The sequence below is a fragment of the Bufo bufo genome, chromosome 1 (assembly GCF_905171765.1).
Source record: "Bufo bufo chromosome 1, aBufBuf1.1, whole genome shotgun sequence".
NCBI classification, from domain to species: Eukaryota; Metazoa; Chordata; class Amphibia; order Anura; family Bufonidae; genus Bufo; species Bufo bufo.
In genome coordinates this window covers 328,450,470-328,467,652 of record NC_053389.1, presented here as the reverse complement: position 1 = coordinate 328,467,652, position 17,183 = coordinate 328,450,470, and the positions used below count along the sequence as shown (strand labels likewise).

Genomic DNA, 17,183 nt, shown 5'->3' with positions numbered 1-17,183 from the left:
TTTAACTCCACACGGCAAAAAAAACTGCTTTTAGCAGCACCTGCAGTCTCAGCGTTGCCCCTAGCAACCGACCGTTGCCCATGGACAATTTGCCCGCATCCTCCACCAATTGTAAGGGATCATCTCTTTTCAGGGGGGGTCACACTCACAGATATCTTCGCAGACACGATTATAATGTCCAAACTCTTGCTTTATTTCAGACACTTTAGCAAAGTACAGGTTAAGAAGTCGCAGCTTCAACTTATCACGTGTGACATCCACACAAAATAACAAACCCTTGCCCGGCTAGGCTCTAACTAAACACATAAGCGTATCCCTGACTCACCTAGAGAGCCCTGTTCACACATGGAACACAAATGCGGCTTTCCTCAGCCATTCAGTCCAGCAACCTCCAGGCTGTGACATTTCAATACCTTTTGGGGGATTGTGGCCCAGTAGTCCTCCCGACTCTGGCCTCGTGATCCTTGTTTCACAGGCGTCAGAGCGTCCCCCAAAGTTCAGGCTATCGCCTAGCCCCGTGGCCCCTCAGCCCACCCGGCTGAGGCCACTCACACAGAGCCTCACCAGGACTCTGCTTCACAAGACACTCCAAAGTGAGCCACACCCAAGATCCAGTAGCAGGATTAAATAGGATCCCTGGACATGAGCATGGCCTAAGTCCCGGACTGGAGCCTGGGGAAACAACACCTCAATGTTCACATTGCCACAATATATATATATATATATATAAAATTTATATATTTTTTTTAATTAATTTGCACAATTATAAATATATGCAATGTCTTTGCATCGTTTGCACAGAGTGTTTTAGGTTTGAGTATTTTTGTATTATGTTTTTGAATATGATAGACCACACATTGTAACTTATATTTGTTGTATATGTGCGCTATATACAGGATGATATTGGCAGACAATATTCATACTTTTTTCTCCTGTACAGGGCAGAAGCTGTTTCTTTTCCCTTCTTTTTCACATTTCTCTTGCACTATATTAATAATTCATTATTTATTTACTAGTGGCCTTTCTTTGCCCTCTAGGATCAGGTGATGTGGCGTCTAATACGCTGATTATAGGTGCTCTATGTGTTTGCAATTTTATTATTCAGTGTGCTACTTTTATTATAGTTTGGAACTTGCGGTCATGTGTATATAACATTTATGTGTATTCATTGGCTGTATCTATAGTTGTCCTGCTACCCCTTTATGAATGATGCGATGTCCATGTAGCCTTGTTTTCTTTATAACTATGATGCTCCGGTACTTATAATGGTTTAAGGACCTGGGTAATGGTCATATGTTCCCCTTGTGATCAGTGCATTATTGCTGCTTAATGCCAGGTCCTATACCTCTTTGGCCCTCCTCTTAATCACATGATCTGATATGCGATGCCTGACTGGAAAGCATTGTTCCAGGACACATCTGGTACCAATTTTACTTTATTTGATTATGGGAAGACGCTATAAAAAGAGGAGTTTGTGCAATTGTTTCTTATCCCCGGAAGAAGCCAGGTGTTACTGACGAAACAACGTCGGGGGGAGGAGGCGGCTGAGGGTTCCACACGCATTCTTGGGTAGTTATTTGCTTATCCTTTCCACATAGGTCTGTTTATGCCTTACTTAGGATTTTTATGTCTGATGGCTTCTATTGTCTTATTGGCCTGCTTGTGTGTTGCTTCTCTCTGCAATCTATATACCAGGGGTGCACAACCTGCGGCCCCCAGAGCCATGGTTTGCGGCCCCCACCCTGCTGGGCAGAAACACAGCTGATCCTGCAATCAGCGGTGTTTCTGCACAGAGGGCCGCACAGCAGATGGATCACAGGTTTTGCACTGTAGCAGGAGCAGAAAGCGTCCCGGGCTATTAGTGAGAGCGGGGAAGCCGAGGAGAAGACAGAAGCGCTTTATTAGCACTTCTCCTCTATGAACGCTCTGCAGTGTAGACCCAGCGATCACGTGATCGCTGGGTGTCTCGGGAACAGAGAAGCGCTGCCCTGGTACAAAGCCTCCGCAGCAGGCTGGTTTCCCTGTAACTGGGGCTCCTTTGGATGCTCCAGTTACAGTGGAAATAGTACAAAAAAAAGTCACTTATTGTCTCCCAAAGGTCTTTCAGTGACCTCTGGGGACAAATTGTGGTAAAAATATATATATTAAAAAAAGTTACAATGATTTTAAAAAAATTGAAAACTAAATTAAAAATATAATAAAATATAAATAAAAGAAAAGAGAAATAAAATATTATGTGGCACAAAAAAATAGAAAATTATTTAAAATAAATAAAATACAATAGAAAGGAAAAAGTGCTTAATAAAACAGTGTTTACTGTCCCACAACAGTCTTTTTATGACCCCTTGGGGGACATATGTGGCAAAAATATATTTAAAAAAATTATAGAAAAAAAAAAATTATAAATAATACAATAAAATATTAATACATTTCAAATAGAAGTAAAAAATTAAAAGGAAAAAGTGCAAAATTTTAAAAAGTGACAGTGCCCCCCGAGGTGTTTTTATGACCTCTTGGGGGACATATTATGTAGCAGAAATATATTAAGTAAAAAAAAAAAATACATCAGTCAAAACTGTCACCATTACCGCCCCATTCACGTGAAACTTTTCATATTATATAGCAAAGCGGCCTACACGAAATAGGGAACTAATTATTATAATTTATTTTGGTGTCAGTTTGCATATTTAAAGAATAAGGAGCTATAGTTTGAAAAAATATATACTTTTTAAAAACGTTTTCTACAGTTTCCCCCAAATAAAAATTGTTGCAAAAATTTTGGTAGTCCAACAAATAAGATAGTTACAACCATTTGAACCACCACTCACGCTAAATCACAAAAAAGTGTCTGTTCATTAAGGCCTTTTCGGGCCTGGTCTTTCAAGTGTTAACCAATTGGCGCCTTCCCCACTAGCAAGTTAATGTTTGGGTTTGGAGGAAATGGTAACCAGTGAGCTCCGTCCTCTGCAGTGAAGGAAAACGAAGATTGATAAATTGGAGGCAGAATGGAAGGAAATGTCGCCACTTTTCTGATAAAAATGATTAACAGCAACTGCAGCATGGCCTCTGAAATAGAAAATTCATACTTACCTGCTCCACTCCGCTCTGGTCCTCTGCGCTGCCCCCGCTACCTCCATCTTCCGGTTCCTGCTCTGTTTACACCTGACAGTGCATGGCCATGGTCACTTGCACGGCTCCAGTCAATGACTGGCTTCAGTGGTGACACGCTGCTTGTGGCCACATCACCGCGTAAGCCAGTCATTGTCTGGAGTGGTGTATGACCATGTCCATGCACTGCCAGGTGTAAACAGCGGGGGCAGTTCGAAGAACCGGAGAGGCGGGGAGCAGGTAAGTATAACTCTTCGGTTTCAGGGGCTATGCTGCAGCACAATATTTGGGACAATTACTGGGAACAAGTGTTCATAGGAGCGCTCATATCTTATATCTGGCCGGTATAATCGTGCAGCTGATCAGTCAATAAACAAGGAATTGCTCATTAGTCGGTTGATTTACATATTTTATCAGGATGAAAGATGTCCGATTATCTGCAGCACGACTGTGGCAGCGATCACTCCTCCCCAGTCACTTTGCTCTGGCTTGTGTAATAGGCAGATGAGCGCCGATCAACATTTTTTATTTGCGGCCCCTTGAAATAGAGCGATGTGACAATGTGGCCCTCAGACCAGAAAAGGTTGTGCACCCCTGCTATATACCCTTGTGTGTTAACCCCTCAGCCTCCTCTAGGGTTGTTTTTTCCTCACTGAAGGTTTCCCCCTTCCTTGCTGCTGTTTTTACAAAGTATATTTTTATACATGTTAAATTAATGCATGTTAAATAAAGACTCTTTCATGTTTATATACACATGTGTTTGGTGCTTATTTTTTGGTGCGTTTAGTACATTGAATTGTTTGGGCTGCTCTCAGCACTATATATTCATTATAACCCGGTGATCAAATCTAGCGGGTATTGCCCTTTCCCTACAAAGTGGCACTCGTGTCCACTCAGTGAAGCGGGAAAAACTGAAGTGGATGCAGAGCTAAATCAGCACTGTGGCCTCTTCATTTATAGAATTGTGGGGTCCTAGAGTTCAGATCTCCTCCAAGCAATATGCCATCACTTTACTAGATGGTATTACCCCTTCCACTTAAAGTTTAGACGAGCCTTCTGTGTGACCAAATTAATCCACTGAATAGAAGCATTTTAATACTGTTTAGTAGGAGAAAATCGGTTCACTAATTATATACAGGTGAAACTCGAAAAATTAGAATATCGTGCAAAAGTGCATTTATTTCAGTAATGTTTAACTAGACAGACAAATTTAAAGGCCCAGGAACTTTTGCAGGCGTTATGGATTAATTCGCTGACTATAGTGACTTTGAGCCTAGATTCTAAATTTTCTGAAATTGTGATTATGGCTTACAGCTTATAAAACCCCAATCATCCAAATTATAGCAAATAAAGGCTTGAAATATCTCGCTTTGCATGTAATGAGTCTCTCATATATTAGTTTCACCTTTTAAGTTGCATTACTGAAATAGAATATCGTACAACCGTTCAAGTTTCACCTATACATACAGTACATATAAAATAAGAAAAGCCAGATCTGTTTCTTTCCAATAAATTTATTGAAAGGTACATTTCTTACTGCATTGTACAGGTGCAAGGCCTTGTAACAGTGTGGAATTGGCCCTCTAGAATATCCCAACATGTAGGCTGCTCCTATTGTCTAGTTCAGGAATGCTCAACTTGCAGCCCTCCAGCTGTAGCAAAACTACAGCTCCCAGCATTCCCCAATAGCTGTAGACTGTCCGGGCATGCTGGGAGGTGTAGTTTTACAACAGCTGGAGGGGCATAGCTTGGGCATCCTTGGTCTACATTGTAGTAGATGTTCATTGGAGATACCAGACATTTCACACGCCGTCCATCAGCTGCTACACGAACACGTCATACAACCTCTTTATACTGGACTATAAACAATGGCAACATTCTTCCAGTATATGGAACGTGAAATGCAGAGCAATCTGATATAATGGAGGCTGTACTTGTGCCCATGCTCTTCATTGGTGCATTGACTGGTGCATTGACTGGTGCAAGTGACTTCAGTAGATTTTACTTAGTTCTTCTCCCAGTTTTAGTATTTAGTTTCTAGCATGGTTCTCATCTCCCTCCTGGAGAATAGATGCTCATGTACCATTAGTAACCCAACTGCATTTCAGTTTATAGGAGGGAACCTAAAATGTGGTCTAACAGACACAAAAGGTGACTAGAAGAATATCTGCCAATATCAGAAGGTTAAATTAATTTTGTTTTTCAATAACTTAAATGCTAGACAGATTGTGGCCGTAAACAGTGCAGAACAGACGACTACCGCGGCAATCGGCATAGGCAGATTGGGTCATGTATTGCTTGACATCGAGAACTAACAAACATTGAAACTCCTCATGGCACCATCTTAAAATATAAAAATAGTAAAGTGCATCTTTTTTTCTGAGCAAATACACAGCACATTAGCTTGGCATTTTGTGGATGTGCATTCTTGGTGCCTGTCAATGGCTGACTTGCTGAGGAGTCCATCAGTAAAGGAGAGACCCTTTAAATAATTAAATAAAATACTTCATTAGCCCTTTTGTATAACATTCCCTCATAAAACTGATCTTGCAGCTTGGAGTGAACATACAGCAGTCCCCGTCACAGGCTTATAGGATCTCACTCAGCATCACATTGCCACCAGCACTCCTACTGAAAAGTGCTCCTGGCCAAAAAGCTCTAGTTCTGTGCAGATTTCTCCGAGGACTGCAAACCTTGCCACCACTTTGTGCCTCTTTTTCATCTTTGAAATGTCAGAACTTAAAAAGCTAGCTGCCATATTATCTGTAGGCTTCACAGTTTGTGCATTCCAAACACGCTTCATTGTCCATAGAAAATAAAGTCACACACACTTCCTGTCCTTCTTGAGACTGCAGAAAAAAAAAAAAAAAATTAGTTATAAAACATACTGAAAAGAACAGTCAATGAAATAGCCTAAAAAAACACACTTATGACCTTTCCCTTTATCCCCTTCCTGACGCAGCGATTTTCTGTTTTTTTTGCGTTTGTTTTTCACTCCCTCCTTCCCAGAGCTTAACTTTATTTTTCCATTCACATAGCTGTATGAAGGAAGCTGGAAAAAAATCTAAGTGATGAGGGGAAAAAAAAATGCAAATCGGCCATTTTTATTTTCCCATTATGCCAGTCATCGTATGGAATAATTTTTCTATTTTAATAGTGCAGGTGTTTTATGCATGCGACAATGCCCATGATGTTATTTATTTGTTTATTTTGATTTTGGGGAAAGGATTAGATTTGTTAAATATTTTTCAAAAACCTTTTTAGGGTCTCAAGTGGACCCCATCTTGCAATAATCAGATTGCAGTTTACATAGAATAATGCAATCCTGTACAGAAATGGGTATATTACAGTTCAGTGCTGCCACGAACTGTAATATACAGGTAATGAGCCTGGAAGTCGAGTATAGGCTCATTATGCACATAGAATGCTTTCCCCAGTCTATGCTGGTGGAACGCATTCCTGCCCTGGTGCACGCTTCCAGGTTTTAGCCCTCTTTGGCAATGGCATCTGAAGGGTTAAAGGGAGTCTGTCACCTCCATATGGCCATATACAGTGCTTACATTGCCCTATAGCACACCTATACATGAATGTTATGGTACCTTTGTCTGTCTTTACACCTGCAGAAGCTGGAAAAACGAATTTTGATTGCAAATGCAAATGAGCACTCGCAAGTGCCCAGGGGCGACGTTCACTGTGTTGGTGCCCAGGCTGCCCTGCCTTTTTTTTCATTGTTCCCCAGCCCCAGCATATGCCCGCCCTCCTAAGGTCAGGCCAAGATCCCGCGACTGCACTGCCTCGCCGGGCCAGAGCATGCTCACTGCAATACCCACAATGCTTTAACTACTGCGCATGCGCCGGAAAACGCCACATTGCCGCTGGGTTTTCTGCCGTTCGCCGGAGCATGCATAGTAGTTAAAGCGATGCCGTGCCAACAATGGGCATCGCAGTGCGCATGCTCGGCCCGGCGAGGCAGTGCACAGTCGCGGGATCTCGGCTGGACCTTAGGATGACGCAAGGGAATAGGAGGGCGGGCATATGCAGAGGCTGGGGAACAATGAAAAAAGGCAGGGCAGCCTGGGCACCAACACAGTGAACACCGCCCCTGGGCACTTGCGAGTGCTCATTTGCATATCAATCAAAGTTTGTTTTTCCAGCTTCTGGAACATTCATGTATAGGTGTGCTATAGGGCAATGTAAGCACTGTATATGGCCATATGGAGGTGACAGACTCCCTTTAAATGCCCTTCCTCAGCAATACTGCCGATTGCGGACATTAGTCTGTTTGCTCCGCTGCGGGGCGGGCACCATCTTTATAGACCCAGCATTTGCCGTACATGTTCGGTGGATGTCAGGAAGGGGTTAAGGCTGAATGTATAACCTTATACATTGCTAGACACATCGCAAGATCAGCTAACCAGTACTAAGCTTCTACGTATATTTACATCACTGCCGCAGGGCACTATTACACAGCGTTATTGGCTGTGGGTAGCACCATCACAGATTGCCAGGCCACACAGACTTGCTACATAAAACAAGTCCAGGTGCCACCAGCAATTGCTGGTATATTGCAAGGTTTGCCTTTCATCCAACACCCTTAGACCTCCTGAACACAACTGTATTTTATATTAGTGTCCAATGCACTTTTGTGGATTGCACCCCTCATTCATTTCTAAAAGGTCCCCAAAAAAACAGTACAGAGATGTCAGTGTGCTATTTGCATCTGTAAGTTACACAATATGTCAATTTCATGTCCTTATTACAAATAAGAATAGTAGTGAGGGTGAGGAATTCATATTGTACACATAAGGTGTCAGTATTTTGCGGATCCGTGGTTTGCGGACTGCAATACAGACAGTCATTTGCATTAGGCCTTAGGATGGTCAGTAATCCAAGCTCTGATGTTGGCTAATTGGCTATATTTGTGCTGAACACCACATTTAGTGGCTCTCCAAGACTAGGAACCTCTTGATAGACTGAGTACAAGGTTTTAAGCAAAAAAATAAAATAAAAAATCTTGTCACCAGTGATCTGGTTCCAGTGCAGAGCTCCCTTGTACTCCGCTTCAGCACGTCACTGCTGCTGGTCAATCAATGGCATCCGCAGTGATGTGTGCAGGTGACTACTGCCATAGCTGAGCGTCAGCTGTGACATGTACATCACGCTTCCAGTCCAGTGGGGACCAGAAGATTAGGAGAACGGACTTCAGCACTGGAGATCCTCCTGCCTGCATATATCAAAAGGGTTTCTCGGTTTGGAGAACATGTTTGAGCAGAGTTGGTCATCTAGAGATGTGACTCCTCATTGTCATGCTTCTCTCATAGGAGTCCTTTCAGGTTCTCCGTAAGGGTCAAATGACAAAGCCCTAACACCATAGAAAAAGCTTTACTCTGGGAAATAAACTTTTGGTTCCCAGATTGTTTTTTCAGGGAATCTTTAGTGGATGCATTTGTGCCCATCAGCTTTGATAATCTATTGTGCAGATCCCACCCATCAAAAGATGGAGACTGCTTAATGAGATTACTCATTAAACCCTATACTGGGGCAGACTGAGTAATGCCATTTTTGCTATGAGGCTGGCACCAAAAGGTTCAATAATATTAGAATTAACAAAACAAAGTTATATGTAAAATTGCACTTAAAAGCGGTTGTTAGGTCAATTAAAGATGGTTCAGAATAGTATAAAATATAGATACCTCACCACTCCTGTTTTGACACATGTCGACCCCCTGGAGGTCACTACTTTTTAGCTCCCCTTTTTCAATCAGGAAAGGACTAATTGGCTGATCATTTTCTGGAAGTGTCAGATCGGGGATAGCTGGTGGATCGGAAAGGCAAGTATGGCTTATTTTATACTGTCCTGAGCAGCCAGGATTTGTGGCCATAATATGGAATGTAAAACTGGGCTTAGGTTGGAGGTCATGGTGTATCACATTACATGGATCTTGTACTACTTACTAGCAGAATGGTAAGGAAATGTACATAGTGACGTGATGCCTAGGGGACTACATTTACAAGTTATAACCTGTTCCTTTATCATGTATAAGTTATAGATGATCAATTACCTTCATTAGGTGTTAGGAGCCAGATTCTGGAATTGTGGGAAGATGTGCTATTCTGTAGTAACTGTGCTTCAGCTGTCTTGCTGTACGGCCAGATACAATCCACTTGAGCTTTTGAACATTTGGCTTTGAACATTTGCTTGAAGAATATTCTGCCAGGCACTTTGATACCAATTCCTTCCAGAAGATCAGGTCTCTGATGGTGATCTGGAGAAAGTCAAGGGTAATTGTGATCACTACATGATGGGCTATTCTTCTGCAATTTCCCATAGTCCATTATGTAAGGTATATCTAAAGCACAATCTGTTATGTCAGTATACAGTATTGCAACACAAAACATACAAAAATGGTTTGGATAAATGGACTGAAATCTTACCTTGGAATGCTTTTGTAGGCTTTCTATTGCATCTGCCAATTCAAACTGCTTCTGCTCCTGCATCTCAACCGCCAATATAGACAATGCCAAGATTGAGGGCTAACAAGAGAAAGAAGAAAATCTGTAAACCATATAAACATTACACAGATGAAAGCATATATCTGTCAGTCCTAAGAGCAGCAAGGCAGATTCAAGCTCCTCCTCATAGTCATGCCGTGAGGAGGAACAGGGGGCTAGGGGAGGCTCAACGTTTCACATATACTGTGGATAAACGATAAATGGCCATTGTGGGAAAACCCTTTTTAAAAGAGTCTTGATAACTTTTTCAATATTAGGGGATCACTTGCCCAGTTCTCTTCCATGACTTACCTTAGCTTTAGAGAATCCAAGCCTGCAGTGACAGGCCTTGAGACTAGTTTCAAGACGTTCCAAAGTGAAAGGTTTTTGTCTAGGAGGGGGAAAAAAATAAAATACCTGTAAGCAAATTAAACTTTTTTTACTTTTGATCATTTCCAAATGTGGAGTATAAAAATCTCTTCATTTCATTACAAATGTACTGTCTCTGTACACTACCTGGCTAACAATGAGTATGGTGGTATCTCTAGTCCAGTGATAGCTAACCTCAAGCACTCCAGCTGTGGTGAAACTACGACTCCCAGGATGCTCCATTCATTTCTATGAAGTGCTGAAAACATCTAAGGAAGTGTGCATTTTTTGGGAGTTTGTTAGGTAAGCCATCATGGCTCTAGTCTCTCCCAACAGTAGATGTGATTATGAAAGAAGGGTTTCCACCTGCAGATCCTTTTTGTTTTCAGGCGAGATAAGCCACCACCGGACGTGCCTGGCATCAGCTTACTCCCCTCTTCCCATTCAGAAGGCCTGAATGCTCTGTTGGGTGGAATGTGCGCGTTTGATGGGGGAGAGAAGTGGCTTTCAGACAAAAGCCATTTAACGTGTATGGTTTTAGCTTAATACCAGTGTTGCTTAGTTCCCACTGCATATTGTAGCTTAGTTCTGCAGTTTAAAGAGGACCTGTAACCTGCATCCCCATGTAACAATTCTGGAGCATCCATTCTTATGACTAGTTTATTTTATTATTCAGGCTAGAATTTATGAATTACTAACCGTTTGCAGTGCAGGTCCAGCTGGTGTTCAGTTTGTCCTTGATCCAATTACACCCCCAGCTGATAACACCCATCCGGACCTTCAATGCAAACTGCTAATAAATCATTCATAGCTTCTAGAAGGATTAAAGGAATAGCATAACAGTCATAATAGATGCTCCAGAATCATTACTACTAGTAAAACAGGCATGTCAGGAGGGGCTAAAAGTCCTTTTTAAGACCAGATGTATGAAAATCTGCTGGTCTGGATGGGGAGAAATGTCAAATATCAGGCCAGAAGGGTTTCATCATTATCAGGTAGAAGTGAGGGGGTCTGCTGACAGATCTCATTTCAGAAAATGGTTACAATATATTGTTTTATTCATCATCATACTGATATTTCAGGAATATCTGACTGCTCATTATCTACAGCAGCATTACCCATTCTGCTGTCTGTCTCCCAGCATGCACTGCACTATCGGAGCTCCGCTGCGTGGAAGCTGTCTATAGACAGGCTGGAACTCAGGATCAGTATACGACAAGTATTTACATTTTAGAAGCAATTAAAAGCATTTTTACCTTTCACTGGATAAGTTCTCAACAACAAGTGAGTGGTAAAGTTTTAGGAGGTGATATGCCGTTGTAGTTCTCACTTTCCAGCCCAACTTTTCCAGAATGATCTTCTCCATCCGCATCATGTCACACACGGTGAACTTGTACTGACTTATTCTGATCAGGTCAGTGGCCAGGGGCACATTTCTTTCTTCTTCTGTGGTTTTTACAGCCAAGTAGAAACAGGTTAGGCCGACACAGCCCAAATATTTTGGTTGTACCTGAAATTAGAGTAACAAAAAGATGCAATAAAAAATGAAATAAGGGTGCAGCTTTTTTTTCCAGCCGATTCTTAGCACATTTCCCGGAATGTGGCTGTATCTCTGCCGGTCTACATTAGAGTTAAAAGGGCCAGATGAAGACTTACAACCTCCTGGCAATGCCAGAATGCAAAGAGACCCGGCAGGCTGTTCCCTGCAAGATCGCAGGCACCTAGTATGTGTGGGACTCATTTAAAAGACTTTTCCCTGAGACAATACAAAAAGCAACTTCCACCCAGACGGACATTGGGCAGCCCTGTGCTTTAGGTTCCCCAGTGAAAACAGCTGAACACGTGGACTTCCTATAAACCGGGCTGTTCCGATTCATTTTGACAGCTGTATACGATCATTTTGACAATCGCTGCTCTAATTACAGAAATTTGGGTATTTAGTCTGTACCCACCCTACATCAGTGTTTCTATTACGGTTACAATAACAGGTCACCTACCTTCATTTTGGCTAAAAATCGGTCCAAGACGTTCACAGATAATGAGAATGTTTCTGTACTGAAACCAAAGAACTGAGTTAAGCTAAGCAAATCTTTCACTTCAAAGTCACGAAGTCTGGTCGTCATCCGGAGGCCATTGTCGTGAGCAGTTTCAATCAGCCGCAAACCACAAGCTTTTGGCTGACATTTCACCTCCTGCTCCAAGAGTGAGTTCAACTGGTAAAGAAGGTCCTGAGCTTCTGATGTTACAAGTGTGTCAATCATCTGAAATGTAAGAGAAGATAGGTCAGACCCGGCCATGATCTGTATGTATAGTGACATCGCTGAATGTGTTTTGTGGAAGGAGATTAATGTATAGATCATGTGTGTACAATGAGTGCTCCGCTCAGTCATAGGAAGATGAGCTGTAAACTATCAGCCCCTTGTCCTACTAGCTATGAGGACAACATGCTCCCCACTCATTTCCATAACACAAGATTAAGCATATGTGTGAGGATTTGGCCATAGCTAGTCCTTATGTACACAACAACAAGTGTCTTGTGATCCGCAAAGCACAGATACCACCCATGTGTATGCCACCATTTTATATTCTTCTCCTGTAGAACTGTCCTATGCAAAACCGACAAATAGGAATGGACATATACGGATAGCACATTTTTTGTGACCCCAATGAAATGAATGGGTTCAGACAGCAGATATGGTTGTGTGATGAGGCCTTAAAGGGGTATTACAATTGCGACACGTTATTCCCTATTCACAGGATAGGGGGGATAACTATTAGATCAGTGAGGATCCTACCACTGGGAGAACAGACACCATACCTCCTGGTGCCCCCTGAAATGAACAGAGTGGCATGTTGGGCATGGGCACTGGAACTATATTAATCTCTTGGGGAATTATGGAAATAGCTGAGCATTGTACTCTGCTGTCTCCAGAGCTCCTGTATAGATGAAAGGAGCAGTGGTGCACATGCCCAACCAGCTGCTCTCTTCATTTCTGGGGGCCCTAAAGGGTTAGAGGTGTCAGTTCTCCATTGGTGTGTGTGTGTGTGGGGGGGGGGGGGATCCAGCAATAGGACCCCCCACTTATCTCAGTTATCCCCTATACCACTGATAGAGGATAGCTTTTCACAACTGGGATACCCCTTTAAGGCCTTTTTACATGAGGTGACAATAGGGAACATGTTTATACAAACATTTGGTTTGGCAGATTGATGGCCCATCTAAACACCCCCAATCAGATGACAAACTTGTTTCAGACTTTTGTATTTATGCATAAATAATAGTTTTTTGTCCGCACAGGTCCCCAGATAAACAGGGACGTGCTGGCAATATGTACCATAAGGGGACCAAATCATAGTAACGATCAGTTGCCTCCATACAATTTTCATCGGCCTGTGTAAAATGTCAATGAGCACTGATAATATATCGTTGGGAAAGCTGGGTTACCGCAAATATGGCTGCCATTACAGAACCTACAGTATGCTTGACTTATGCTGCGTTCACATCACTTTTGTCCTACGTTTTTAGTATACACAATATTTACGCTAAACTGGTGCCTTAAATGGATGTTATACAGTAGTATCTTTCACCATAGGGTTCCATTCTAAAATTATATAATAAAAAAAAACAAAAAAAAACTTTAGGGAATGTGTTATCTGAAAAGGTCCTATTTAAGCTAGAAAATAGATTTTATATAATCCTGCAATTTTCACTTTAGAAAAGTGGCAAGAAGCTCAAATCACAAATTATGGCGCAAATTAGGCATGCGCCATAATTTAACACTGGCATAAACACTTTACTAATATCCACCAATGACTTATTGCTACTGAGAAGTTACCTGTACAGAAAAGAAAATTACCCATCATTAGTCATACATTTCAGGATTATATACTTTTTTTTTTTTTTTTAAATATAGATAACTCCATTGTATTTTTTGAATACATTTGTATTTATTTTTACTTCAATAAAAATTATCTGATTTAAAAAAAAATATAGATAACTCCACAGGATGGAAAAGCTAAGTATAGTATACTTTTGCAACCCCCCCCCCCCCTCCCCTAACGTTTAAATGTGGGACAAAAACATGGCAGCCCCTAAATGCCAGCTAGTACTGGTTAGAACAGTATCCGAGGCATGCAAGATCAGTGACGTTGCAGGTTAGAAATGTGGCTGCACCTTTTTTCTTTTCAGGTGCCACCAGTCTAGCAGAGCAGCTGGCTGTGCCAACAGGCCTGGCATTTCCAGGTACTGGCTCAGTGGCCTTCAAGTGTCATAGCCAGGCCTATTGAGAAGCAGCAAACCATGAAGAGCAGCTGCTGCTGACACTGCTATTGTAAGCTACCAGCCCAGCCCCCCTCTCCATATTCCAGCCCCCTCCCTGCAGACACTACTGTCACTCCCATCAGGCCTGCAGATGATGATGAGGTCACTGCAGAGCCTCCCCCTCTCCCCAGCTACAGAGGACAAGCCTAGACTTGTCCTGCCTTACATAGAGTGGGCCTAGCCTTTCATTCATTCATTGCATTATACCATCTACTTCTAGGTAAAAAGGGCTACTTTATGGGATGATTACCCCAACTACACAAGAGCTTACAGTCTAAAGACCCCTAGCTTATGTCAGTTTAGTATAGATAACCAGACTAGGAGCAGTTCAGCATTACTAATTACTCAGATTTCAATCGATTCATAAATGTATGTTAATAGCAAAGTGACAAAGCAACTCAGAAATGGTCAAACCTTGGATGAACTCACATGCATTCGTTATGTACTTTACAGCATAAGCACAGCAAAATTAAATCCGCCATCTAAGTGCATTAAACCATACAACTTACCTTTTATGAGGTGTGGGAGGTCGTTGTCTTAAGTTACAGAAGTTGCTTTTACTTTCTTGACTTGGCAAATGCTGCTTGTTCTCTCAAAGTACCATAGAAATACTTAGTTTGTGCCTAGAAAAGGGCATTACGTGAATCTTCCCCCACCCCAAAAATGACTTCCCCCTTCAAGTACTCCTTTACTCAGCTGACTGAAGTGGAATCCCATGCCAGCCTTTTATATAGCCAGGCACAAAGCCAACCCTCTCCTGTCTATTGGTCAGCCATGCAGTAGTGGTTGCAGCACGCCACCTACTGGCGACTTTAGATCACTTTCCAGAGCTAAGGTTGTGTTGGGTGTTGCAGATTTGTTGCAGATGATATTTTTATGACTTTGACTATATTTTATGCATGCTGCTGAAACATCCTCGTTCAGATACCGGCTGTGAATACTTATATGAGTGTCCCCAGTGGGAATACTGATCTAAGCTGACATGCAAGTTTTTGAAAAGATCAGTGTTACAGCAGCAATTACCAGTATGGGATCCACTTTATGTGGAACCTAAGTAAGGGCTATTTCATATGAACGTGATCGTCCTGGGATAAACAGGCTGTGTGCCTGCCGGATAGCCCGGGCATATTCCCCTGAACTGAATGGATCATAGTGTTTTACCATGTCAGTCCATTTCTGGTGGCCTTTCAGGACAGTGGTGGAATTTATCACCGCCTTCGTGCAGAAAAACTGGATTTAAAGAGGTTGTCCGGGATTAGGAAAACATGGCTGCTTTCTTCCAAAAACAGCACCACCCCTGTCCATGGGCTTTATGTGGTATTACAGCTCAACTACTGTTTTTGAACTAAAGCAGCCATGTTTTTATAATCCTGGACCACACCTGTAAAAATTCAGTTTTTGCCTCATCTATGCAAAAATGTTGTGACTTAAGTTTTTATTTTTATTTCAATTGCAACACTTTATTTTTTAAGTGGGCTGGGTTTAGCTCCCATGGCCCATCACATTTGCTGTATAATGTACACCAGTTTCCCCCAATGCTTTTCAGCATTTCAAAACTTGAAACGTGAGGGGAAAAGTGGGCATGTTGTGCTATTTTGTACAGTAAAATGCTGTAGCTTTGAAACCACAATTGAGCGTATTTAACAGCTTTTCTAGTGCTGTAGTTCTCCTGGTGAACTTTCTCAGAATGCCTGTATGTGCATTATAAATGTCTTGTGTGACTCAAAAAACGGTTTTATAAATATGCTAATAAGCTTGAAAAGAGCCAAAGGGGCGGTACTTATCATTAATGGAGCCCAGTCATGCCCATTCTCAGTGAGCCCCGCTCCTCCCATCATCTGGTACATCTTGCATACAGCTGGCATATGCGCAGTTCTTTTGTTGCGGCTGATGCTGGCACAGGAATTCAGAGCACACTGGCGCTCACATTACATGATGTTGTGCATGTGCAAGATTTTACTGCTAGGGCAAGTAATGCCCCTTGGGCTCCTTTCAAGCTTATTAGTAGTGATGGACAAACATCGGCCAGGACGTTTCGCGAAAGCGCATTCACGATCAAATGTTCGCAAACCGTGCGTTCGCAGCGGGCCCCATTCACTTTAATGGCAGGCGAACCTGAAAAACCTTCAGGTCATATTTGGAGCCACCAAATACTTACTAGAAGTGCACAAATCATCCCACAATATGGACAGTGACATACCAGAGGGGGATCAATGGCAAAAATTCCCCCCAAAATATGTATTTTAATCAGGGGCCGTTTTTATGCATCTTAAAGGGAAACTCTCAAAAATGTGCACTGCTGGAGCCTAGAAATTTTTTTCTTTAGGCCACGGGAGTACAGGCCCCAAACATTAGGCATTCACCAGACAGAAAAGAACAAGTGATTATGTGACTGGATGTATATTAGGGTACTTTCACACTTGTGTTGTTTGAATCTGGCAGGCAGTTCAGTTGCCTGATCAGAAAAACTGTATGCAAACGCATGTCATTTGCAGACTGATCAGGATCCTGATCATTCTGACAAATGCATTGCAATACCGGATCCATTTTTCCAGTGTCATCCAGAAAAACGGATCCGGTATTTATTATTTTTCACATTTATAAAGGTCTGCGCATGCACAGACCTGGAAACCGAATCCGTTTTACCGGAACACTTGATACTGGATTAATACATTTCAATGGAAATTAATGTCAGATCCGGCATTCAGGCAAGTGTTCCAGAATTTACGACTAAGAAAATACCGCCAAGGTATTCGCTGATGGGCATAGTGAGTTCATGGAAGTTTTTATTTTTTGTCACAAGTTAGTGGAATATGAGACTTTGTAAGAAAAAATAAATAAAGAAAAAAATCTAACTTGTGACAAAAAATAAAAAATTCTAGGAACTCGCCAT

General features: G+C 42.0%; 1 protein-coding gene across 1 annotated transcript; it reads right to left on the bottom strand.

The window, feature by feature from the left end:
• Positions 1–4,604: 4,604 nt before the first annotated feature.
• Positions 4,605–15,000, bottom strand: CCNG1 (cyclin G1). The gene is made up of 7 exons (XM_040442074.1): positions 14,800–15,000; positions 11,967–12,230; positions 11,226–11,479; positions 9,913–9,991; positions 9,544–9,642; positions 9,171–9,374; positions 4,605–5,957 (listed from the first exon to the last, which is right to left on the bottom strand). The coding sequence occupies exons 2-6, from the start codon at positions 12,228–12,230 to the stop codon at positions 9,183–9,185; spliced, it is 888 nt and encodes a 295-aa protein (XP_040298008.1). The 5' UTR covers positions 14,800–15,000; the 3' UTR covers positions 4,605–5,957; positions 9,171–9,182.
• Between the last annotated feature and the right edge of the window lie 2,183 nt (positions 15,001–17,183).